This window comes from Sinocyclocheilus rhinocerous, unplaced genomic scaffold (genome assembly GCF_001515625.1).
Source record: "Sinocyclocheilus rhinocerous isolate Xijiao unplaced genomic scaffold, SAMN03320098_v1.1 scaffold778, whole genome shotgun sequence".
NCBI lineage: Eukaryota > Metazoa > Chordata > Actinopteri > Cypriniformes > Cyprinidae > Sinocyclocheilus > Sinocyclocheilus rhinocerous.
Window position 1 is genome coordinate 754,888 of NW_015650332.1, and position 27,526 is coordinate 782,413.

The window sequence follows — 27,526 nt, forward strand, 5'->3', positions numbered from 1 at the left end:
ACCACTAATGCCAATAATGAACCTTTACTTTTAAGAGTGTAGCAGGAGCGTTTTATTGTAAGGAGAGCTGCATATGGCATGAAACAATTTATCATTAGACTGGTATGGTAATTATTCAAATGGAATGACAAATGCTCATCTGTGCTGGAGGCATCTCCAAGAAAAAGGAACGTGATTCGTAGTGAAAAGCTGCCAAAGGTCTTAGTAATAATCACTGACTTCCTCTGTAAAACACACAAATAGATCATAAAGCCCTCGCAACATGGCATAACAGTACTCACAATTTATTGTTCCGACAACGTGTGATTCAAAGACGTATTTTATGAAGGAATACTGTGATATGTAAATATCTGGGAAGGTTCTGTTCAAGAATCTTGGAAAATGAACAAAGCCTTTTGAAAAACAGATTATGTAAATCTTTCCCCAACAGATGAACGTTGCAGCAGCAGCCGCTTCTCTCTCCGTTTCTACCTGAAATCCTTTTAGGCAACAACAACGCCTGAAGTTAATTTGAAAAGAAAGGCGATGTGAGAAGATTTATTGTATAAAAGTATAATCTAACAAAGTGGGTGTATTGGATATCTGTTTCTTTGAGTGAAGAGAGATGCATTTCGTTCTGCTGAGCAAGCTGTTCTTTAATGACAGGGCATGTGATTATTATGTTTTTGAAAATATGATGACACATTTGGCTGGTCTATGCTTTAAGATGACTGAGAGAAACCAAATATTTTTTTTTTCCTGTTTCAGAAACTCTTTCTATTATTTCTGATGGGTGTGAACGGTAACTGAAATCAAAAGACATTCAAACACTCAACACTGTCTCATCTGATCATTTCTGTATAAAACCACTGTGTTTGCATGCTGCCAGCCGGTCTGACAAAAGTCTTTTGTCAAATCTGCTTTACTTGAAACAGAGAGAAAAAAGCTGAAATGTCACTAAATCATGCCAATGCTGATTCAAATTTTTTACCATGTCATTGCTTGTGTAAGTAGTTTGTTATGCAACTGTTCAAGTTTTGTGCGAGGGAGCAATAAGCTCTGTGGAGCACAATAAGCCTTTTGATGAGAGAACCAATCACCTGTATCAACTCCAAGGCTGTTTCACATTGGACTGACTCATAATCCTGCAGTTTCTGATGATCCATATGTGTGATTTTCTGCCATATCCCATTTAGCCCATTTATTCTGCCCATTCAATTTACATATGGAAAACAAATTACATTATTGGAGCACTACTTACCTTATTATGAAGATGCCACTTTCAAATGATCTTACAGGAAAACTCTATTTTTGAAGGTAAGGTGTGTCATTTTATGTAACAATATTTTATGGAATACATAGAAACATTTAATTAATACATATAAATGTATTACATCAATGTAATATAACTGATTAATACAATAATTTATTGTTATATGCTATATACTTCTATTATACTATTACTGTTACTATGCAAATACAATACCGTTCAAAAGTTTGGGGCTTGTAAGAATTTTTAAATGTTTTGAAAGAAGTATCTTATGCTCTCCAAGATTGCATTTAATTCAAAATTAAAAATATTTATTAGAAAATACAATAATATTGTTAAGCAGTATTACAATTAAAAACTGTTTTCTATTTTAATATATTTTAAAATGCAATATATTATGGATAAAACTGACATACAATAAAAAAAAACATTTAAATATGTTGATTTGGTGCTCAGGATATACATCATGTCTATCTACATATAATAAAGTTTACATAAACATGGTGCACCTTTAACATTGATGGTTATTGGTTTTGTTAAACACTTTTTCAGTCAATACAAATGTATTTTCCTATAGCCTTTAGAGGCATTCCAGTTGTTTTCCATAGTGTTTAGGATATAACTGTGACATTGTGCATGTATCTAGAGTAGCAGAGAGAATTATATTAGAAGAATTCTAGCTATTCATCTTACAACATAGTTCATACACACTTCAGTATTCCCATTTGAGTTGCTTTTCACTTCAGGCAAAGAAATCCATAAAAATACCATTTGATAGCCTGTTAGATCTGTGGAAAAGCCAATTCTAGTGTGACAGGCCTGTACAGCTGCCAAAGTACAAAATCCACAAACACACACACACACACACACACATACTGATTCATCTAGGGGAGGAAGGGAAAAATAATGAGAACTAGCAGAATTTCTGCCCTTTGTTATTTTTGTGCTTGGTGAGTATGATGGGGAATGGAAGGGGTGAAGGAAAAAAGCTAAATAATAAATCAGCAGCAGGAGTGAGAGGGGAAGTTGATGAACCCTCTGAATCGCACTTTAATAGATTCTGTCAGCCTTGGACCCTAGACCGCCTGACACAGTGCACAGAGGACAGCATGGACCCTGAGATAAACACTGCATGATGCTAAATGTTAAGAGATAAGATGCCTTTCAGTAAAAGACGTTTATCATTTTTCTTTCGCAGAGAGATTGATTTCTTATCTTAAGATCATTTATCATAATTATCACAGCAATTAGTACTCACATTACGCATGTTAGCTATTTTACAATTCATTCACGTCAAATATATTTATAGACCATATAAACTATCCTCTTCTAAGTCTCTGTAAAAAAATGATTGTGATTTTAACGTTAAAAGACTGTAAAAATGCTACAGTAAAAATCTATTAATTGGTTAACACTAAGTTCCCTTACTATACACGGTGAAAAACTGTAATGGGCATTTCATGTAATTTTACAGTAAAATACAGTTTTTGGAAGTGAAAAAGAACACATAATTAATGTATAAAAACTGTAAATTGACATTCCCAGAATTCCCTGTGTTACAGTTCACGTTTGATGTTTTTCGATGAAAGATTATTCTTGGTTTTTCTTACCAGTTATGTTCATTAGGGTTGTATGCTACTACCTAATAGGGGTGTAACGGTACACGTATTCGTACCGAAAATGTTCGGTATGGGTCTTTCGGTTCGGTACGCATGTGTACCGAACAAATCATTCAATTCTTTCAGGAAATTCAGACAATAAATGCCGTTTTGGCGCTCTTTGATGTGGCGTGACAGCTCGCTGTGTAAACGTTTCAGTTCTGACGGCAGTGCAGAGCGTGAGTGAGCGCGATCATCCCTTCATCTTTACTAGTTTTAACACGAAATAAACATGAATTAACATCTCATGCCCCATGTTATCGCACAATCAGTGTTCCACTCGCAGAAATATGTGATTAAAACGGCTTGTAAACAAAATGTCACGTAGCATTTCATTTACCTCAGGCAAGTCATCAGTGTCCACAGGCACAGCTCATTAGTTTACCAGATAAATGAAGTCTAGAGAAGAGCATTTCGAGAAATATTACACTATACACTTATTATATTTTACTTTACCTGTTAGTGATGTCTTAATCATTTAATGTATATTTAAATAAATATTTTATGAAACAAGTTATGACAGCCACTGTGTAAATGATTATATTTCAACAACAAATAGAAATTGTATAATTTAGAAGTTTGTTTTTGAAGAAGTTTTTATTTGAGTGTTGATTATTATAGTTAAAAACAAATAGTAAATAAATTCAAGTTTAGGCTCTGTTGTTAATTGTAACCTTATAGTAATGTAAAAGGGCTCCCTATAGTTTAGAGCAGAAGCTGAGGTAGATTTTATTATTATTTTATGAGGTAGATTTAAAGAACATTTTAATAGAATTTATTTAAAGAAAGAACCATTTGTTCAATAAAACATTGTTTAATAATAATAATAAAAAATAAAAAAATTGTATAGATTTTTTTTCCTTCTGCTGTACCGAAACCACACCGAACCGTGACGTCAAAACCGAGGTACGTACCGAACCACCATGTTTGTTTACTGTTACACCCCTAGTATCTAATGTTATCTAATGTTTAATAGATTATTACATTTAGGTTAAATCCGTAAAACTTAAAATATTGCTACCATATTTGTTATGGTAAAATTCTTCTTTTTTTTTTTTACAGTGTACTTCTAAGTACTTCGAAATGATACAGTATTTAGTCATGAATGTCCACTTTTCACCCCAAAATGAAAAATTTGTCATCATTTACTTCATATGTCATTCCAAACCTTTACGTTTTTACCTCCTTCAGGAAAACACAGAAGAGGAAATTTTGAAATGTGGTGGAAAAAATATTGGTAAACTGTCTCTTTTGGAAGAGTGGAATTCATTCATGACTAAATGCAATAAATGATGATAGAATTTTAATGTTTTAAATGGATTTAAGTTCTATTTTCTATTTCCTTTCCCGAAAGCTGCAATACTACGGTGCACAGAAAACCAGACAAAAAGAAACAGCCTATTTGCATCTGGTTGTAATTATTCAAACAAACAAACATATTCTCCTTTTGTCATTTAGTGCGCATGTAAAATGGATCAGCTTGTGTGCATGTTGCTTGTGCCGAACATGCTTTTGTTGGGCGCAACAGAGCCTGAAGCCCAATGGCTTGACAAAACCTGTTTGTCTTGGTAGCGTTTGACAGAAAAATAAATAAATAAACAGATAAATAAAGAAAGAAATGAAATTCCCCCTCCAGGACCTGCATTATTTACCAGTGTGCTGTTTCTACATGTTGAGATCAATGAAGTGGTGCTGAATAGACACTTAGACCTGATATCAGCAAACGTTCACTACCGAGAGTGATATCATTCATTATTCACCCGCCCCGCAGCACGATGACAACTACGTTCCAGGGGTTTATTAACTCTAGACAATAGAAACGTTCCCCTTTTCATCAGATTCAGCATGAGTTTTAGTCCAGCATAAAAGATTCTGTTGTTGTGATTGTATTAAAGCCAAATGTGCCCCAATAGTGTGCTGGAAATAGTCTATAATAAATGAGGTGGAGTGTAAACTGCTTACTTGACTCTGAATAAGGAGATCTGGGATACTGGGAAACACAGGTTAACCATATTCTTCTTCAGAGTCAGCGATATTCATTGCTCAGGTACATCATGGATAACTTCATCACTGTAATCAACAGTTTTAACAGTAATTCTTGACATGTCAAGCATATCAAATCACACGTTGTATGTCAGTAACTGTAGTGTGTTTGGTTGCATTTTATTTTGTGATTTCACTGGAATGGAGAGATCTCAGATGAGAGACAGAGAAATGCATCGCGTGTTTGTAAGGGGAGGATTCAAGGAAAATAACCTTAGATAGCTTACTGCAGTCTCTGTTGTCAGAAAATGTAAAGATAAGTAACCATCGTAGATTTTTATAAGGGGAAAGGTGAAGGGCTAATTAGCCATGTATAGAAATCATATATGTATGGATATAAGATTTTAGTAAGGTTCTAAATGTTTTTCAGGTTTCATAAGTCTCTTATGTTCACCAAGACATAAAATATCATTTCAATTTAAAATAACTCTTTTCAATTTTAATATATTTTAATATGTAATGTATTCCTGTAATGGCAAAGCAGAATTTTCAGCAGCCATTACTCCAGTCTTCAGTGTCAGTGTCAGATGATATTTTAGAAATCATTGTAACATGCTGATATGGCGATCAAGAAACATTTATTTTTTCATTATAAATGCTGAATGCATCAACAGTTGTGCTGCTTAATATTTTTGAGGAAACTGATATTTTCAGGATTATTTTATGAATAGAAAATTACAGCATTTCTTTGAAACAGGAATATTATGAAACAATATTTGTCTTTATTGACCCTTGTGATCAATTTAATGTATCCTTACTTATAAAAGAGATCCTTTCCATCCTTTCCGATCCGATCCTTTTCCTGTGCGAAATTAAATTCAATTATAGATGACCGTCTCTGCTTGCCAGGTGAATTATTTCTGTTGTTATCTTATACACATGCAATTACGCATATATCATGCTGGCAGTGTGAAAGCCCTCTCAGCAGTGTCATAAAAGAGGTGGGCGATAGAGGGAAGGTATGGATGATAAGTGTATGAGTCAGATGTATTTAATGACAGTATGTATGTACATATGCTTTTAATGTTAGATAGGAAAGAGAGAAAGAACGTGTGATGCACGGCTAATGTGCCAAGAATACTCCTCTAAGAGTTAGTTCACTTTCTCTTATTGATTGCTTAACTATTATAGTGATTAAGTCAACTTATCTAAGAGTATCTCCATTCTCCATAATGTACTTCTTACCAGTGAAGCATCTAAAACTGATAAAAATGTGTGTGCATGGATGTATTCATTTGTCTCTACCATTCATGTTAGTGGTTATCAGATGTTTGAAGCTCTGCGATTGGCTGAACCTGAAGCAAGCATGTTCTGTATGCTGGCTCTCGAGTTTGGATTGTGTGCGTGTGTGTGTGTGTGTGTGTGTGTGTGTGTGTGTGCTCAGAGGTAATTAACACTCTAACATCAGTCCTGCTGATGGTGGAGAGAGTAATGTGTGGTATCTGTCAGACAGACAGGAGTCTAAAAACAGAAAGCTTTTGTTCACCTTTCACACTGGCTCAGCTCTATTTAATGCACAATTACTCATGTTAATGCAATTTTTCAATTTCAGCGTTCAAACTGTCATGTAGCCTATGGCGTCAATGGACCACAAAACCTTTGATAAAATTATATAATCTCATTTGTCTTCTCATTCATTTGACCAATGCTAAATGCATTCATACAGGTTTGCTATAGAAAGAAATCAGCCAATCTTTTGATGCAGCTAGTCACACTTTTTGCACATATGCACATGCATCTGATATAATATCCTTTACAACACATCACGACCATCCTTACCAGCAGAAGAGGGAGAGGCTGAGAGGCTGAGATATTTTTTTTACCCAATTTCATTAGACTACAGAATGCTACGATTGACCAATCAGGAAAAAAAAAAGGATTCCATAGAGCTGGGCAATTATCTGTCTTATTTTCCAATATTTCACACATTTCTCTACTAACATACGCTATTGAAGAAAAATTGTATTTTGCGTTGTAACAAGTTTAGATAAAGACAAAGTCATTAGTCAAAACAAAACACCATGAAACAAAGAGGGATTTCACATTGAAGTGAGGGAATGGAGCTCAGAAATGCTTGTTTAAGGATAACAGCGAATGGGCAGATAATGAAGAGAGGCAGTCAGTGCTGTGGGGAGATGAACATGACGGCCCACCATCACCTCCAGGAGGTGTGAGAGACATGTCCATCAGACCCCAGGCTGCATCCTGTCACCATCCATAGCTTTAAATCCATTTCATTTTCTCATTTCTGGACAGGCAATGGCAGCTGGACATCCTACATGCTGTAGGCCTATACGCTGGGATCAGGAGTCAGAGATAGGAGAGGACGTAAGCATTAACTCTGACCACTCTTATTAAAACATCCAATATAAACTCCTAAAATAAGACTCTAACATAGGGCTGGATGATTAATCGATAAGTAATTGAAACCGAAATTCAGAACCTCTAACTGACATAATTTTCCTACATCGGTTATTTAGTTTTTTGAATCCTGTTAATACTTTCCCCAGGGTTGCCAGATCCATGAAACAAAACAAGTCCGATTGTTATTCAAAACTAGACCAAAACTAGCCCAACCGCATTTTCCCCAGAGTTTTCACGCTAAGGGTGATCGCCTTTCCCCTTAAAAACATACTACCACTTTTGTAGTCACATGACTCCGTCCAGACTCAGCGGCATGGAAGCAACATAGTATGGCGTTATTTTAATGACAAATGTCGAGAGCGCATTATTGTAGAGCGAAAGCACATTAATATAATGCGCGAGCGCGAATCTCCCCGCTGGCACACAGATTTCCTTTGCTCTCGCACAAAACCAGACGCGCAAATTCAGATGTACGCTGCTCTCGCCCAGAGAGTGTGCGCGCACTTAAAACGTGTCTCTCCTCTCACTCAAACTGTCCTGTGCACTCGCAAATCTCTCTGTGCTCATGCGCTAGATATTAATTCTTTTCGAACCTGAATTAAACGTTGTCAAAAGTTATCATTATGCACTTTAAAAAGTATATCAAAACTATAGGGAATAGTGCATCTGACCCTTATATAAATCTGTCCTTAATCAGAAGATTATTATTTATTTAATAATTATTTATTAATTTATTTCAATCCAAGTGCACAATAGGCTATATGACCACATGAACTTTAAATAGGCCTACTTTTTTGTTTGTTTAAATAAATCGATCAGAGGGGTTTGACCAAACTGTTAAACTAGGTTATTTACAAATAATCCAAGCACTCGATTCATTTCTAATATTTGATTATTATGACTTAGTAGTATTAAATTATAAAGAAATTACAAGAACCATCTTTGAAATCTGATTGGTTGATAACACTTGACAACATTTAATTCAGTTTAATAACTCTGGGCGAGAGCAGCGGTTTTGGGCGAGAGCAGCGTGTATCTGAGCTCGCGGGTCCGGTTTTGTGCGAGAGCAAAGGAAATGCAAGCGGGGAGATTCGCGCTCGCGCATTATATTAATGTGCTTTCGCGCTACAATAATGCGCTCTCGACATTTGTCATTAAAATAACGCCATAACATAGAACTCGAATGCCGAGTCATCTGAGCAACCGGAGCAGCATAAAAATATGCTTCTTACATATTTTTAATGTGAAAATATCCTTTTTACATTCAAACTGAAATGTTACTTTTTTCATAAGACGTTTTCATTTCAAGAAATGTGTCCTTTGATTTCAGTTGTTCGAAATATTCAATAAATAACCATAAATAGTTTATTTCCTTCAATTATTTAAAAAAAGAGATAAGAAATGCACTCTTTCATTAGATAAAATTTCCCACATTTAATAGCTGAGCGTATTTACAGTACAAGCCTTGTCAGTGAACTATGAATGCAAATAAATAAATAAATAAATAAAATAATCGTTCATTAATCGTAATCAAGGTAAAATGTTCAATTAATCGATATTTTGATTTTAGGTCATATCATCCAGCCCTACTCCAACACCCCCAAACCATTTCAAAACTGTATACTTCATGTACAGTCTAAATTCTTGGAAGAACATACAGTTATTTGGTAAACAATATGAGGCTATTAAACTAAATGGAACTGAACCATGGTTATACCACTCAGATGAATGATTGTTTAAATGACTATTTGTTGAAGAACAGTAGTGAGATGTTTTTAATTTTTTTAATTAAAATTATGTTGTTTCTTTTTCTCCTCCTCCAAAAGGATGAAATGAATCATGAACGTTACCAATGAAAGTAAATGGTAACCAAATGTCTGGTTATCAACATTCTTCAAAATTTCCACAGAAGAAAGAAAGTCGTGTTTGGAATGACATGAGGTTGAGTAAATGATGGCAGATTTACCATTTTTGGGTGAACTATCCCTTCAAGACACATTTCTATTTTTGAAGGATGCAATAATGTGCAACTAACCAGTGAAATTACAAAGCGAGACACCTCAAAGTCTAAATGTTGTCATGGAAACTACTCAGGCTAATTTAAGGTTTTGGCTTCAAGGCCATTGGAGGCCACAAGCAACAAGATGTTCTTCATTAACACTTTGTAAATGACAGTCAACAAATGATCCCCCTGCTTATGGGTCTTTCATTTATCTCCAGCCAGTTCATCTTATACTTTAATGGATGAAGAGTGTATCTTTGTACTTAAAGCTCTAGAGTACAACACACATCAATACAGCTGAGCTGCTAGTTTGTGTCACGGTATTCTGCTGGTGTGCCCTAGATGGCCACCAGAGGACACTGTGTTTTGTGTGAGCACATGGCTTGTTGTGTGTTTGTTGGTGCCATGTGCTCTCCTGTCTCATTGTCTGACCCCGCCCTTCTTGTTATCTCATTATTGTTTCAGTTGTCCCACCTGTTGTCCCTCATTGCCTGCCCTACTTATTCTCCTTGTGTTTGCAGTCCTGTGTTGGTTCGTTATCGTTCATGTTGTTGGTTGTGGTTCTCCTGGCTGTTCATGTGTGCCAGTTAAGTTTTGCCCTGCTTTGTTTTAGTTTTTTTTGTTTAATGAAAGGTAGTGATGGGAAACTGAGGCTTTCTGAACCGTTTGAGGCTTTCATCAAATTGTGCCGAAAAACAGTTCATTATTCGAAACTTTTTAACACAGTGCACATTAGCGACATCTGGTGGTCAGACTCGGTTTCTCCAGCCTATCTAACGAAACATCGTGGAGCAGAGGATGGTTTGAAACCGTTTTTAATCTGTGCCAACTTGTGTCATGCGTAGTCCAGTCAATGGATTCACATATTGATCAATAATATAAAATATACAAGTGTGTGTGATTATAATTAATAATTGACGTGAGTAGTAGCAAAAATATTTTGGGTGAGCTGTTTGGGGTCTCTGAGACCCGAGCTAGAACATGATAAAATGCAATAGAGGTGGGATGTGCATTCAGTTTCTGTCTGGTTTTGAGGTTATTCTAAACTATTCTACTGAATCCCAAATAAGTGTACACACACACAACCATGTCAATGTAAAGTCAAACACAAGAGTCTTGCGAAGTGCCGATTTTTTTTCAAGCCAGCTGTCCCAACCTTCCGCTACTGCATGACGTTCGAAGCTTCAAACGTCATCAATCACGTGGTATTGTCATTTCTTTCCAAGCATCGGCACAGTGTGTGATCAGCCCTCAAAGTGACTGAATAATCATTTTATGCATCAGGTGGGATCATGAAGCGCCAGTTTTTTCAAACCAGCTGTCCCAACCTTCCGATACTGCATGACGTTCGAAGCTTCAAACGTCATCAATCACGTGGTATTGTCATTTCGATACAAGCATCGGCACAGTGTGATACAATAGTGCTTTGAAAACTGCATCGGAGCCTCTGTATCAATCGTCCCATCACTAATAAAAGTCCTTTTTTGTGCTAGCCTGGCTGTCTTGCATTTGGGTCCTGTCTGCTACACGTGACAGAACGAACCAACCAGTTTGGAACCCAGCAGTCAGCCAGTGCTAGTATGGGTATATTTTTGTACCCAGCTCCTGTCATGCAGGAAGCAGCCTCTCAAGACCTATCCCTGGCAAGAAAACGGCAGTTATGCCACCAGAACAATCGTCCTTTTGGGATATTTGGTCAAGACCTCCTTGATGCTGTCGAGGGATTGGGTTTTAAGGAGGTTACCATCATCCGCTGCTTCTCTGTTTTGCTGGCAATTAAGCTTCCTGCCTTGTTGGCCCAGGAGCCTGCCTCAGAAGCCACTCCAGTCCGGAAGCCCTCAGAGTCCACTACAGAGCCCACTCCAGTCTAGGAGCCCTCCGAGTCCACTCCAGAGCCCGCTCCAGTCCGGGAGCCTTCAGAGTCCACTCATGAACCCGCTCCAGTCCGGGAGCCTTCAGAGTTCACTCAAGAGCCCGCTCCAGTTCAGGAGCCTTTAGAGTCAACTCATGAACTCGCTCCAGTCCAGGAGCCCTCAGAGTCCACTCCAGAGCCCGCTCCAGTCCGGGAGCCTTCAGAGTCCACTCATGAACCCGCTCCAGTCCAGGAGCCTTCAGAGTTCACTCAAGAGCCCGCTCCAGTCTAGGAGCCTTTAGAGTCCACTCATGAACCCGCTCCAGTCCGGGAGCCTTCAGAGTTCATTCATGAATCCGCTCTAGTCCAGGAGCCTTCAGAGTCCACTCCAGAGCCCGCTCCATTCCAGGAGCCTTTAGAGCCTGCTTTAGTTCCTTCAGTTGTGGCGGCTTCTGCTACAGAACCTCCTGAGGCGGCGGCATCCACTTCAGCTCCTCTCAAGTGGTGGGCTTCAGCTCCGCCTGCTCTGCCCTGGTGGGCTTCAGTTCCGCCTGCTCTGCTCTGATGGGCTTCAGCTCCGCCTGCTCTGCCCTGGTGGGCTTACGCTCCACCAGCTCCACTCTGGTTCCATGATCTATACCTCAGGATCCAGGATCTTCCACTAAACGGGCCTGGCCCGCCGTCCCTCCCCCTAGTCCCTGCTTTGTTTTATTTTTTGTGTCTTTGTATAATAAAAGTCCTTTTTTGTGCTAGCCTGGCTGTCTTGCATTTGGGTCCTGTCTGCTACTCGTGACAGTTTGGGGATTTTATTAATCAAATCATAATTAAACTTATGAGCAATTCCAAATATTTCAGCCTACTTGCTTTCTCCTTTAGATGTTTGTACTCATTTTTGTCTTCACACATGGTTAATGTTCTCTAAAAAAGGCTACAGCCATCTTTAATATCTACATATTGTATCAAAGTCTGAGAGCTGCTTTGTCATGGTGCAAAATTTAATTGGGTTTTGTGATGATAGGCAAGTTTCAGCAGGATTAGCCTCGATCTTTTAGCACAATCCTATTATCTGCCATCCTTAAAGTATGTGTGCATACTTTGGTTCGACTATGTGAGCGTGCATTCAATTATTTATTCATCAGCTAGGCTCTTGATGCAAGTATGGGTGCTTGTCTTGGTGCCTCTTATTTTCTTTGCCTCAGTGCTGCAGTGGGAGGTCAGGTGACTCTGAGCTCTCATGCAGAAAATAAGACCCCAGTGACAACCAGTTTGCACCAAAATACTGATACACAAAGACAAAGAGAGAGAGAGAGAGAGAGAGAGAGAGATTTGATGAAGTATGAAACAATGTTGACTAAACGAAAACTGCAGTTAACTGATGTTAAATAAACCCAGACTTTGTGTACAAGCATTTATGATTAGAAATCTGATCTAGAAATTAGTAGTCTGTAAAGTACAACATGAATGGATTCAAAAATCAAGGAGTCAAGAAATACCCACAAGTAATATAATTAATTCTAACTTTAAACTCGGCTGTAAAGCAACATCAAAAATGCATGACTATATTGGGAAGAATAGGTAGCTAGTGCTCTTGGTTGTTAACTGACTAATATAACATTAATGCGTGTACTTTTGACTTAACAACCTCCCCTGTGACAAATGAGAAATAGATTATATTTTTTAAATCTATTTTTAAGACTTGTATTAACTGTTATCGGAGTTAAATGACGTGCTGTTGGTCAACTGTTTTGAAACCCTGCAAATTTATTTAGATATTTGTACACTACCATTCAAAAGATTGGGGTCGGTAAGATTTTTAATGCTTTTGAAAGAGGTCTATTATAGTTTATGATATTAATAAAAATACACTAAAAACTTAAGCCTAAAAACCTAACCCTAACCTAACCATATTCTAATCTACCCCATCGTAATCTAATCTCAACCCCAATTCCAAAAAAGCTGGGACATTTTGAAAAATGCAATAAAAATCAAGAATTGGTGATGTTAATTATCTTTAACCTTTATTTAATTGACAAAAGTACATAGAAAAGATTTCCAATGTTTTCACTGACCAACTTAATTGTATTTTGTAAATATAAACACATTTTGATTTTGATGGCTGCAACACACTTAAAAAAAGTTGGGACAAAGGCTTGTTTAAAGGAACACTCCACTATTTTTGAAAATAGGCTCATTTTCCAACTCCCCTAGAGTTAAACAGTTGAGTTTTACCGTTTTCGAATCCATTCAGCCGATCTCCGGGTCAAGGAATTTTGCTGCCGTACCATGGGTGCAGCAGGCGCAATGATATTACGCAGCGCATGAAAATAGTCCCAGCTAGGTAACTTCCAATAAGCCTATTTTCAGGCGCTGCGTAATATCATTGCGCCTGCTGCACCAATTTAATTTTAAATAGGAAAAATATAGAAACTCTTTGGTCATTTTTGAGCGAGATGCTAACGGTCTAATCAGATTCAATGATCTATGCTAAGCTACAGCTAAAAGTGCTACCGCCAGACCCGGAGATCGGCTGAATGGATTCGAAAACGGTAAAACTCAACTGTTTAACTCTAGGGGAGTTGGAAAATGAGCCTATTTTCAAAAATAGTGGAGTGTTCCTTTAACACTCTGTCACAGCAACTGTCTTTTAATTACATTCTGTTTAATTGTTAAATTGAGGATATTAATTGTTAAAGTTTTGCATGCCAATTTTTTGTACAATCTTGCTTGTTACAAGACTTCAGCTGCTCATCAGTCCGTAGTCATTATTGTCTAATTCTCCTTTTCATGATGGGCCATACATTCTCAATAGGAGACAGGTCTGCTGGCCAGTCAGTCACATCCACATGTGTCTACGAAACCACACTGTTGTAGCACATGCAGAATGAGTCCTGCCATTGTTTTGTTTTAAAAGCCACGGACTTCCAATGAAAGACGTCATCTTGATGGCAGTATGTGTCCGTACAGTCCCAATACATGTCAATGGTACCTTTGCACATATTCCAGTCACCTACGCCATTTGCACTGATGCACCCCCATACCATGACAGATGTTTGCTTTTGCATTTGTCGCTGGATGGTCCCTTTGGTCTTTGGGACTGAGAATGTGATGCCCATTTTTCCTAAGAACAAGCTGAAACGTGGAATCATCTGATCACAGTACACATTTTCACTTTTTGACTGTCTGAGATGAGCTCTGGCCCAGAGAATCCGGTGGCATCGCTGCATAGAATTGATGTATTAAATTTTTTTAATGCAGCGGTAGACTGTGGTAAATGAGAGAGATTTTCTGAAGTACTCCTGAGCATGTGGCTATATTTAACACCGCAGCATGATGGTTTCTTACACTGAGGGCTCAAAGGTCATGCACATTCACCTGAGGTTTCCTTCCTTGCCCTACATGTACTGAGATTTCTCTGGATTCCCTAAATCTTTTGACACTATTATGCATGGTAGTTGGTAAAAGTCCTAAATTCTTTGCAATTTTGCAAAATGTGATTTTTGATTTGTTTGGCACTTTTCTTTACTGGCAAAGACTGAGATGCTCCTTTTATACGATATATGATCACCTCACCTATTACCAAATCATCTGCTCATTGTGGACCGTTTCAAACAGTTTAACTTGGATATTCCACAACCTTTTCACTTTTATTTTGCTTCTGTTCCTTCTGTTTTTTGGAGTGCGTTGCAGCCATCAACATCAAAATTTGTTTATATTTACAAAATACATTTTTAAGCTGGTCAGTGAAAACATTGAAAATATTTTCTTTGTAATTTTGTCAATTAAGTAAAAGTTAAAGTGAATTAACAAACCACAGATTCTTGATTTCATAGAAATGACAATTTATGACAAGTTTGACAAGTTTAAGCTTCAAAAATGTTTCAAAGTTCTAAACTGAACTGTCAATCAAAAAAGCCAGGAGGTTACTTAAAGATGAAAAGTTCTGATCCTTAAAAAGATCTACTAGTAAAAGTACTAACTTTTTGTTAATCCCTTTACATTCTACAGGCAGCTTCATTCTCATTCAGGGATGTTAAAGGCATTTAATGAAACTTGGGTGAATCTCTTCATTGTGACCTTTCAGTCTGATCTCCTGCTTTGAGATCTTCACAGAGAAGCTCTTTATTCCTTCCCTATAAATCCCTGTAAAGGTCAACCATGACAAATGGAACCAGAAGAAAAATTATTATTTTTTTATTTACCACTCCTACATCTTTGTTTCCTCAGGGTCAATTCAGACACAGAATGGATCAATCTCTGTTTACCTGTTCTCTATTCATGCTACATTACAGGATCCATTTTTGCCTCAAAACCTATTAAACCTCTGTGACTTGTAAGTGGTTTCCAGAGGATTGTTGACCGATTCCTCTCATTCTTCATTTACAATTTCAAATTGGCCACCACTGATCCTGTTCGACCAGGCTGGGCTTGGTCTTGGAGCTGGTTTCAATTTCACTGAGGTATCATAGAAAGGTTTTAACTCAAGTGCCAGCTCTAGATGTTCATCCAGTATTTTTAGTCAGCAGTTCAAGATTGGCGATGAACGGTTGAAAGGAGTTACTGTGAAGAGAAAAAAATTACCTCATCTACTGGGTCTCCAGGGTTTCTATTGCAGCACTAAACATAAAGACACAATGAAGCCTACTGGCCTCCGATGTTTACCATGAGTGAGCACGTATGAGTGTGTGTAATGAGAGCAGTAATAGAAAGCTTCCTCCCGAGCAGCTCCCTGTCAGGCCTGTACAATGAAGTCATGATGGACATGAAGTATAACATCTAGAAACCCAATCCTCCTCTATCTGCTTCTCACTCATACACTGTATGTTGCATCAGTACGCGCTCCTGCACTTTTAATGCTGTCCTGACGGGCTGTCAACGACACAGAGATCACTATCAACACAGACAGGGAAGAGAGAGGGGGGGGGGGGGGAGAGAGAAGCATTCATACACTAGTGCTCTGTGTAGTAGATATGAAGACAAACATTGGATCTGAGAAACAAATGTTTATTTTTTTATTGAAAGCAAGCGATAATAATGGGAACCTTGATCAGAAGTCAATTTAAGAATGGGTGTTAACAAGCTTCCACAGGATGAACAACAGTTTAGGCTTTTAGAGGTGTACAGTTTGCATTGTTGTCCAGGGGACTGTTATTATTAGAGATTCAAAATATACAAGTTCCAAATCCGTTATCGGCCAATATTAGAGACCTTTTTTATGTTGGATATGTAATGTCATATTCAATTGGATATTCAATATGACACTTGACGTTAACTTTTAAGAAGATTAAATAAATAATTGAATAACACTGTTAAATGTAATCATTATCAAATCTATTCTATCTATCTATTTTCATACGGTACATTATAATGCTGTAGTGCCTAAATTCGATTAATTGATACTTTATTGATCCTTTACAGGAAATTATTTTTTTTCACAGCAGCTTTAACACACAAAACACAGCACCACACATAACAAATTCATTTATTAATTCATTTATATCACTTAAAATAACTGATTTTAGTTTTTAGTATATATATATTTTATAGTATATATTTTATTTGTAATATATTTAGACAAAGTTATAGAATTTTAATACTGGCCATTTATCAGTTATCAGCCAGAAGATGATTTATAAATTAATGAGCACCTTAACATAACTGCTAGAAGTTCAATATATGTGTGTTAACTAAAACTATTAAAAATGTTAACATGTTATATTAACAGATGAAAAGAAAAATGAAAATTAGAACCTAATAATAATAATACAACTAAAATGACTCAAATAAAAATAAAGCTAAATATAAATACTTAAAAGAAACTGATACTAATATTAAAACACACTGAATTTGGAATTAACACTGAATTTGGAATTAACACTGAAAAAAAATCCATTCAAAATATTTAAATAAAAAATATATTTTCAAAATATTCCAAATAAAACTAATTCAAAATATTAATAAATACTAAAATAACACTGCTGTGCAACCCTACCACGGTTAGTTGAGTACTCAAGCACTTGGAAGCAACAGCAAATGTTTTTCAACTTCAAAACATTTCACACTTGTTAGAATTAAGTAACAACAACACCAGCTTGTGATTGATTACAGTGTTATTTTTGATCGGTACCTTGTGGTCCAATTCATCAGCCAGAAGTTGTATCAACACTGTACATGATGACATTGAGCTCAGGGGAGGAACAGCTCAACACTCTGTCTGGAGAGGATTAGAGGGCGACACACAGGACGTGTTCTTCCTTTCAAACAGCTACATGCCACACAACCAAATGGAACAGAACACAGGGGTGTAGAGAGGTGTTCTTTATTTTTCAAAGAACTGTTTTTTGTTTTTTTTGACATCTTAAAATCTTGGTTTGAGACCCTTACAAACACCAGGATGCGCTGTAAGGAGGAGACTACCCAGTGGCGTAGCGTCTGGGTATGCAGGGTATGCAGGTGCATATGGGCCCGGGCAGTTTGGGGGCCCGCTGAGGGAGGGAACGAATAGAGCCCTGCATGGGCCCGGCCCTTGTCCAACAGCTTATGAGAATTCTCAGCCCGAGTCTGGATCCCATGTCTTTTTCTCTCTCTCTCTCTCTTCCCCATTACACAGCTATTAAAATAGTTCAGTTTTGGTTTTTAATGGCAAAATGGTCATGTTTCTTTTTGTTTCTTTATTAAGTTAATTTAGAAATATATTTGGAACATTTTATGTTTGTTAAATTCAAGTTTTTGTTTTTTAAAGGAACGACCAAGCGGCCAGTGGCAAACAGTGAGTTGAGCATAATGTTTGATCAATTTAGCTTTCTCAAACCAACACGACTTGTCTAAAATAAACAGACATAAAACACTTCATGCATTTCACAGTATTAATTTAAACATTTAACCTAGATAGATGAGCGCTGTTATCCAATCGTTTGTGCGGAGAGTGAAAGCTAAAGCGCGCTTTGCAGGACATGGAGGCGCCAGCGCGATCACTTGCATTTATTTAAAATTTTTTAATAACACTGGAAACTTAAAAATATGCCGTCATTTTTGCTCATAAAGGTAAGAGTATACATCATTCGGAACTGCAAAGGGTCTACTTTTATTTGTGTGCACTCACAATATCAACAAAACATTGTGCTTTTGTAAAATAAGGAAAACAAACAGGATGCGCTTTCTGTCGTCTCTGTCTTGAGCAGGAGCGCTTCACCGACATGATAAATATATCGATAGAATGCTTTAAATTACTATTTTAAAACGAAATAATTCAAATCGAAAACAAAAACTCTTTCATTATGTAATCCGTAAAGATGCATTTCTCTCTAAAGGCACGTCCAATGAGGAGATGGCGAGTCAGGTTGGTCAAATTCATTTTTGCAACACTGACTCAGAATACATTAGTTTATTAACAGATAATTCAAATATCCCCTCACAATTTTTTACTTTTTTTTTTTTTTGGGCCGCTGTGCCAAAATTGTGCCTGCATTAAGTAGCCTATACAGCAGCATTTTTGTGCCACGTTGAAAAATAACTAAATAAATAAAATTAATGTCATAATATTTTAAGAATAAAGTTAAAATTAAGATAATAAAATCATGTTATATAATGTGAAAATTCCACCCATAGGCCTACTCCTCCAAAAAATAAAAAGTCTGGGGCATCCGTCATTACGATAATAAAATCATGTTATATTGCGTGAAGTTAATGTGAAAATTCCACCAATAGGCCTACTCCGCCAAAAAAGTCTGTGGCATCCGTCATTTTTCACATTTAACATAAAAAACAGCAATAAAACGTAGACTTATTGACTTTTTTTTAAACTATGATCGATTCATGAGACATTCGTTTGTATTAAATTGTTCTGATTTTTTTCAACATACATTAAATTATTCATGTTTATTTTATGCTGTAAATATTAGAGAGGAAAATATCATTATGCAGCTTGAACTGAGGAGAATTATCTCACTACAAATTAAAGAGCGTAAAAAGACGTTTATTGTTTGTATTTTATTATAAAATTGACAGAAGGCTGAGACTTTGTAGTAACAAAGTACAAAGCTGTGATTATTGGATGGCTTGTGAATAGTCATGATTCACGTAACGTGTTAAAAGTTAAGTTAACCGTGTTGGAGCCCAGCAGATTAAATAATGGCGTAGATGGACCCACCACCCCCAAAGTACTTGGTTAATTTATCTATTGAGTACTCAATCAGACAAAATTACCAAAATATCCATCTCTAGAAATGACAGGGCTGGTCTGAGGTTAGAAATCCCTGGGGAGTGACTGTAGAGGATCAGAAGAAGGAACAAAAGAGAAGACATTACAGCCTGTATACTGTCAGATACACACCACCAAACTCACCACACACACACACACACACATACATACACTTGTTCAAATTTGGTACATCTGCTCTACTCAGACACTTACAGTCATCAAATACACAAAAAAAGATGGCTTCAATGGCTGTTTGAACTTATTTCCAGAGAAAGCATGTCATTTCAGATTCATAAGATAAGATAAGTGACAAGATGGTACAATTAACCCTAGAGGTCAAGAGTGTAGCATAAAGATTGACCAATAGATCTAAAAAGCACAAATTAACCTCTTGACTTCGTGCAAAAGTCCAAGCATCAAAGCTGCAGTGTTTGCTATGTTGCAGGAACATGAAGTACATAGTACATTTATTATTGTTATTTGTAAATTATTAAAAACAGAAGCCTTAGAGCCATCATCATTTCAGGTTAACGAAGTAATTTGGTAAACCTAAAGCCTAGCGTGACCACTGCTTTAAGGTTCTGTGTGTGATGTGCTGATTCAGGACATCAGGTGAAAGACACTAATGTGGTCCACACAACATTTGCATTTAGAAACGTTTATTCTGCAATTAGGCTCAGAAACCACTGGCACCTGCGCACACTCGCACACAGGCACAGCACATCCCACCAGAATCCAGAACATGTGCAGCAGAGTAGGTAGAAAATACCCTGAAATCACTGAAAATATTGCATCAAATCAAGCAACATCATAAATAGAAAATGATCATGGATAATCAAAGAAAAAACACCTACAGTTATGCTCTGCTAGAACAGGGAGAGGAGAAACACTGCAAAGAATCAACCGTCTGGATATTCTCAGCACGTAATGAAGCGTCAATCTGAGAACTGTGCTTCCTAGAGTGTAAATATGGAATAGCAAATAATTATGGTTTGTTTGTCCCGAGGAACTCAGAGCTAACAGAGCGAGCTCAGCTAACAAAGATGAACAGAGCAAGGAGATCAAGAGTGGGTCAAACCCATATATCACACTGATGAAACACTCTATCTATGATGAATAGTAACATCCTTTAAGTGATGGACAGTGGCAAATATATCACCTGGACCACCACAATTCATACCAAACCCTTAAACAACTACTACTGATCTTCTTAAAACTGATCTCAAAAGAGTTTGAGAGGATCCAATTCTCCATTCACCATTCCAGCAAGAGAAAAAGCCACAGGTGAAGGGATCCCTGGAAGGAAGAAATGGAAATGAAGGAAAGTGGTTAAGGAGGGAGAGAGAGAGACATACCGGTACTTCATGCCGGTGAGCTTGCCGGTGGACTCTTTGAGGGAGATGTGGTGGCGTGGGGTAAAAGAGCCAAAGCTCCGGGCGATGATGGCGACCGTGCGGAACTTTGCCCGTGCCGCATTCACCACGTTGGGGCTGGTGGCGTTCGTTTTTCCATGGTCCCCATTTCGACCCTTCAGATTGTGGTCTGTGCAAGCGATTGAGACCTGCATGCTGGATGAGGAGGATGAAGAAGATGCAGTCTACAGCACAGAAAGGACACACTGAGGGATCATGCGGGGGTCACAGTCCCGACCTTCCTCCCTGATCCCGTCCTGTGGATACCGTCAAAGCAGCAGCAGAGAAACTGCATCATTTAAAGCGCTCTCTCCCTTCCTTTATCTGCCTCGCTCTCTTTCTTTTCCAGCGTATCGCGCTCTTGCTCCACTGCTGTGGAGCGTAATGTCTGTGACACAGACCAAGCGCAATGTTTCGTGTACCTGTGCACACATGAGCTCAACACCCTTTCAGTGCTAAGCCTAAAACCAACGAATGCTAAATTGAAAGCTGTTAAAAGATCTTTTGAAGGTTATCAGTGAGGTTAAAAACATATTCAAGCCCTTTAAAGATGAAGTGTGTAATTTTAGGTTAAAATACTTCCTTGTGTCACAGCTAAATATGCAAAAGCAACTACAAATAAGATATTTGTTGACTGATTACTACTAAGGTTGGGTACCAAAACCCGTACCTTTATGATCGGTATGTACCAGACCGAATTAGAATGCAGATTTCAGTGCCACTTAAATGCCTGAGCTGTTAACTGATTATTCACCCTCTGGTGCTCCAAAACACATGTAAGAAGCATCATCAGTGCACATGATCGGTAGTTAAATTATACTGCATTCATGTAGTGTCAGAATAATTTGAAAAATAATTTCCCATCTGAAAAAAATCACGAGAACGGAATTCGGAAATCTCTGATAATACAAATCCAACATCTTTGTTGTAACTTTAGTGTTCATGTTGTTTTCACATTCCGATGTGATTTCCTGGAACGTCATGAGTTCTATTAGTTCTGTGATGCATATGTGGAGTTTCTGCGCAAGGGCGCCCTCCATTGTCCAATATGAGTGAAACAGCCATTACGTATATTTATAGCACTCAATAATTGCCAATCCATCCAATTTGGGGTAAAAATATGAAAAATAATACTTCTCTTAAAAGAAATTTGAAGCAGATATATGATAATCCACGTTTTTCTTCAGTGTACAGGAGTTTTTTTGTTTTTTTTTAAGTATCGGTTCAGGCACCGGTACCATTTTAAAAGTATCTATTTGGCATTGGTATCAAAAAACCCAAACAATAACCAACCCTAATTACAACACAAAGTGTAGCATTGTGGCACTATCAAAACATTGGTCTGTTTGTTTAAATATCCCAACCAGCAACACTGACTCAACTAATATTGTCAGTTTAAGGCAGAATTATCTGTTTGTTCAACCAACTGCAGATGGGAGGTTTGTTTAGGAAACCTGTTTGAAAAAATAAAAATAAATATTCCCTACATCCAAATTAAAATTCATAATCCTCAATATAACAGCAAAAAAACCTTTTGCAAACTACCAGAATAGTTTGTGGAAAATATGTGGAAGACTTTATACTTCCACCAAGAAAAGTGCACATCTGATTTACACGGGGGGGGATGTAAATGGCATGATACAAATAATATTGAAGGTTTTTTTTTTTACAGTTGCAAAGTTCCTATTATGCAAGGAATGAGGTATAAAGGTAATTGAAGAGTTGTATTAAATCTAAACAATGTTGGCAGCACTTTATTTTACAGTCATGTTCCGCATGTGCATACTATATACTTCTTATAGTAATTATAATATAATAACTGTGTAATATCTAGGTAGTAACCCTGAACTTAACCCTAAACCTAATCCTAACCCATGTAGTTACCTTATATTAACCAGTACTTTCTGTTAAGTACATGTACTGTAAAATAAAGTGGACCTGCACTGTTTTTCAATGTGACTAACCTTAAAACAATAAATGTATCGCTTCAACGTCTAATTTATTTGGTGTTATGTAGATATTTGTGTAAAGGGGGTATATTCAGCACAACACAAACCTACAGACCTGCACACACATATATAATCAAACAAACAGCCAACATACACATTTGAGACAAATGAAAGGAGACATGACAGTCTCTGTTATTAATTAGTATATTAGCTACTTTGAGTCAGTTGACACTATTCTGACCTCATTTAAATCCATTACAAATCAATTGACCTCTGCTTGAGTGCTGGAGTGCTAATTGAAGCTCCCGATCTGGAATCACTCTAATATATGACTCCCCAGTACCTGTACAGTATTCTTAGCATTACCTAAAGTTCTTTGGGGACAATGTTTCCCTTGTAAAGTTGGATGTTACTGCTGAGCTTGTTAGCATCCTGACAGTGTAAAAGGAAATGAGACTGAAGGCAAAAAAAAGAAAACCTGGGTGCCTTTAACCAGTCAAGTACCCCCTGCCAAAATGCCTTCAACTGCAATCTTCAGCCCTTTTCCACCTCTTATCAGTAAATTTTACTGATCGATATGAGATCACACTCACACTTAGTGCAGTGTTGTTTTCACATGCTTGCCATTAAATCTTTCCGCTATAACTGTGGGTCTCAAATCAATACTGATCAATGGAGCAGTGAAAATTTTATGACTCTTACCATTCGCCCAAAGTTGCTCATTAAACCAGGAAGCTCTACAAGATTACACCTAGAAACGCAGTACCCGGCCGTGTCTATGGAAACCACTGCGAGTGGAATAGTTTCTATCAAAATGTTTCCACAAAAGGCTAATTTTTTTCACAGTAGCAGCAGTTACATCTGTTTTATTGCTCTGTAATAGTAGTCCGCTAAGCTTCAAACTGTCTCTCGGTTTCTCGCCCTCTTGTTCTTCTTCAGGATCAAGCGTGTTAACTGCTAAAAACTTATTGCGATTAACATGTGAACGAGTGCCATCACAGCGCATCTAATTTCTCAGATCCAATTTTTGCCGCCCCCACGAATCACAGAACAATTACTGCACAGGCCAACAACCTCAACTGTGTCCCAGTTTTTTCTGGATTGTTCTTTGGGCTATACAACACCCTTTTGAGCCATTTTGGCACTCACATATGAGCGTTGGCTGGTGGCTCCAATGTTTCTGCATGTGATACATGGTAATAGCAGGACATATTTGAAGAGAGGCGCAATTACAGATGAGGCACATTAACCACTCATGCTGTGGACCACTGTATTCAAACATTCAGTTAAACATACCTGCCACTCTCCTGATGTGCTGCACTCCACAGACCATTTCACACCATAAATACTCAATCAGTAGCTGAGCGTCCAGGTGTACGTGAGTTAGAGGACTTCTTTTGAGTTGTGTGGGGGTGGTGATTCTCTACCAACCACTGAAAGACGTTCTACAATAGTGTTTGATTTGCATCAGAACCTGTACGACAATGGTGATAATTACTATGCAAGCAATAGAGATGGCATCAGAGACATGGCAACACAGTATGACGAGATCCCTCTGTCCTCTCCCTGACCTCAACAGCACTGACATATTTGACCTCTCTGCTAATGTGATTGGGGAAAGACTTTTTTTCACTGGAGAATAAAAACTTAAGCTTGAGTTCTGATTGCTCGAAAATGCATGTTCAAAAATGGACTTATGGGAAAGATGTAGAAGAAATTAAAAGAAGGCAAGTTTACAGAAATTTTCCCACAGGAAAAGCCATTTATTTGCCATGGAGCTTTTTTGAGTCTATAATGTTTATACTTTGGCAAATATACAGTGTTTCCGAGAAGTATTTTGTAACCACACTAAAACAATGTTGTTGCAAGTGGAATTTATTTTAAAGAACGTTTTTTTTTCAGTAAATCACAGAAATATTTTCCTCAGTTTTAAAAGATAAATCAAAATGCAAACTTTTGAATAATTCTGACAAAATATACACTTGCATTCAAAAGTTTGCCCTTTTTTAAAGAAATTAATAGTTTAATTCAGAAAGGATGTTTCACACTGAGAAAGGTAAGGTTTTTACACTATTACAAAAAAAAATAAAATTAATAATTTTCAAATAAATGCTGTTTTTTTTTACTTCCTGTTCAAAGAATCCTAAAAATTAGGGCATCTCCACAAAAATATTAAGCAACTGTTGTCATCACTGATAATAGGTATTTTTTCTTTAGCACCAAATCAGCATATTACAATGATTTATGAAGGATAATGTGACACTGAAGACTGGAGTAATGACAGCTAAAAATTCAGCTTTGCCATCACAGGAATAAATTACAGTTTAACATATATTAAAACATAAAACGATTATTTTAAATTGTAATAACATTTCAAAATATTACTGTGTTTTTGATCAAATAAACTGATTAAACTGTGGGCATACAAGACTTGTAAAAAACATTTAACCTCAAACTTTTAAACAGTATATTATTTGCGCACGTTTTGTCTGTAAAATTGGAATGTGTTAAATCACATAGTTAACGTGGTATTCCTTTGTGTTAAAAAATATATAAACAATAATAAAATGTACACGTAAGTGTGACTTAAGTGTCCAAATACTTTTAGAGCAATGCATTTGCACAAGAAATCACTGACTATGGATGCTTAAAACACACAAATGACAATTTCTTTTCCACTCTGTTGCTAGCATCTTTGGTTGTAGTCACCTTGATCTCATTTTTGAGAACGGATTAGGAATCCCAGGCAATTTCGTTCTCAAGGTTGATACAGCCATGCAGTCAAGCCAAGACCTTGCACAGAGACACAACAACTAACAGAATGTGAATGTGACATAAGTCTGAAATGACAGCAAGGCAAGGGACAACCTGCCCTCTTTCTTGTGCATTTAAGGAAAGTGAATGTAGAACCCATGCAATCATGTATCACTCATGCAGCATATCAGGTTTGATGCATGAAATGAAAGGTTATACTAGAGTAAATGACTGCAGTTATTTTTTTAACACTGCTACTTGACCAATACAATACGATGACATCTTGTTTATATGTATGTCAATGAACTATATGTATGGCAATTTCACCTGCACCGGCATTTCAAATAACCCTTAGAGGGACACCATTACATAACCCTGGATGCCGTCAGTATCCCTGGTGTCTGAAAAGCCTATTTATTTCCAGACACCCATACCTCACTGCTTGACTAAACTAATGAGATTACGGAGTATATTTTCAAGCTTGAATAATTAAAAACTCCTGGTGTGATCCCAAATGCTGAGGCACTATTGGCTTTTCTGCATTCCCAAATCAACAGGGACCACTGGGTATATTGTGTATCCAATTACTGACTGCATAAACAGCAGATGATTGTGGGTAATATTGATCATGATGATTTTATAATCTGCAGGGCAAGTGCAAAGTGAACACAGACCCAATTTTAATACAAATGAGACTTGAAACAATTAGCTATAGCAAGATTTCCAAAAACCACTGATTGTTCCTAGTCCTGTTAACATGTTGTCATATTTGCATGCAGGGTGCTTAGGATTTAATAAAACATTTATGGGAAGTGAATGGTGCAATTAGACATAAATACACTCTATACTGCCCACTAGAGGAATGGATTGTATTTGCTACAGTTTTACCACATTAGATTTATCCATAATTTGTTTTTTTTTTGTTTTTGTTTTTTTTGTTTTTTTTACAACTTTACAAACAAACATAAACCCTCAAGGCACAATGCCTTGGTTTTGTTCGCCGTTGTGTGTACAGTATGTGTGAGAAAGAGCACATTTGGACCCTGGTGTGATGTAAAATGAGGTGAAAAAGACCGAAGGGCAGATTTAATAAAACATTTATGGGAAGTGAATGGTGCAATTAGACATAAATACACTCTATACTGCCCACTAGAGGAATGGATGGATTTTGCTACAGTTTTACCACATTAGATTTATCCATAATTTGTTTTTGTTTTTTTTGTTTTTTACAACTTTACAAACAAACATAAACCCTCAAGGCACAATGCCTTGGTTTTGTTCGCCGTTGTGTGTACAGTATGTGTGAGAAAGAGCACATTTGGACCCTGGTGTGATGTAAAATGAGGTGAAAAAGACCGAAGGGCAGGCAGAATCTCTCTCAGTTCTCCACAGTGTGGGAGGACAGATAGACACTCACTCAACAGCACTCTATGAACACCTAACCCATTTATGCACACACAGACACTGTGCCTTAGGACATGCATGAACATTAAACTCCATGAAAAATGAAGTGAAGTGAAGAATGGAGTCCATTTCTATGCAATCTTTCAGCAAAGGCAAATATTCTTCTTCAGTTCAGCTCACTACAAATTAGCATTTCACTCAGACTCACAGAGCTTAAGATGTTTAAACTCCTGGTGCCTCATTAAGCACTGAAAAAGAGCTAGCCGTTCATGAATGTAAAATGTCTTGGTGTCCTCATGTGACACACAAGACTAAGAATAATTACAAAAATGACTTTAAATTACTTTTTTAATTAACTTACATTTTAAATCAAATCTAATTAAATAAAATTAAAAACATTTATATTAAATCTATGCATCTTTATACTAACACTGTGTATAATGATTGTGTATAATTACTGTGGTGGGGCCATTTAAAAATAAAAATTTAATTTAATTTAATTTAATTTAATTTAATTTAATTTAATTCCAAATATAAATATACTTTTTAATTTAATTTAATTTAATTTAATTTAATTTAATTTAATTTAATTTAATTTAATTTAATTTAATTTAATTTAATTTAATTTAATTTAATTTAATT

General features: G+C 36.9%; 1 protein-coding gene across 3 annotated transcripts in view; it reads right to left on the minus strand.

Moving 5' to 3' along the window:
- LOC107711771 (voltage-gated potassium channel subunit beta-1-like) overlaps positions 1–27,526 on the minus strand; it is an 85,419-nt gene that overhangs the window by 17,628 nt on the left and 40,265 nt on the right. Inside the window, exons 1-2 of one of the 3 annotated variants that reach the window (XM_016516818.1) lie at positions 20,721–21,054; positions 19,226–19,431 (exon numbers count right to left, since the gene is read on the minus strand). The exons of 1 other annotated variant lie outside the window; for it this stretch is intronic. In XM_016516818.1, coding sequence (XP_016372304.1) covers positions 19,353–19,431; positions 20,721–20,932 — 291 coding nt within the window. In that variant the 5' untranslated portion in view covers positions 20,933–21,054 and the 3' untranslated portion in view covers positions 19,226–19,352. Of the gene's footprint in view, positions 1–19,225; positions 19,432–20,720; positions 21,055–27,526 lie in introns of those variants that run through there. One more of the 3 variants, XM_016516817.1, reaches the window with a different exon arrangement.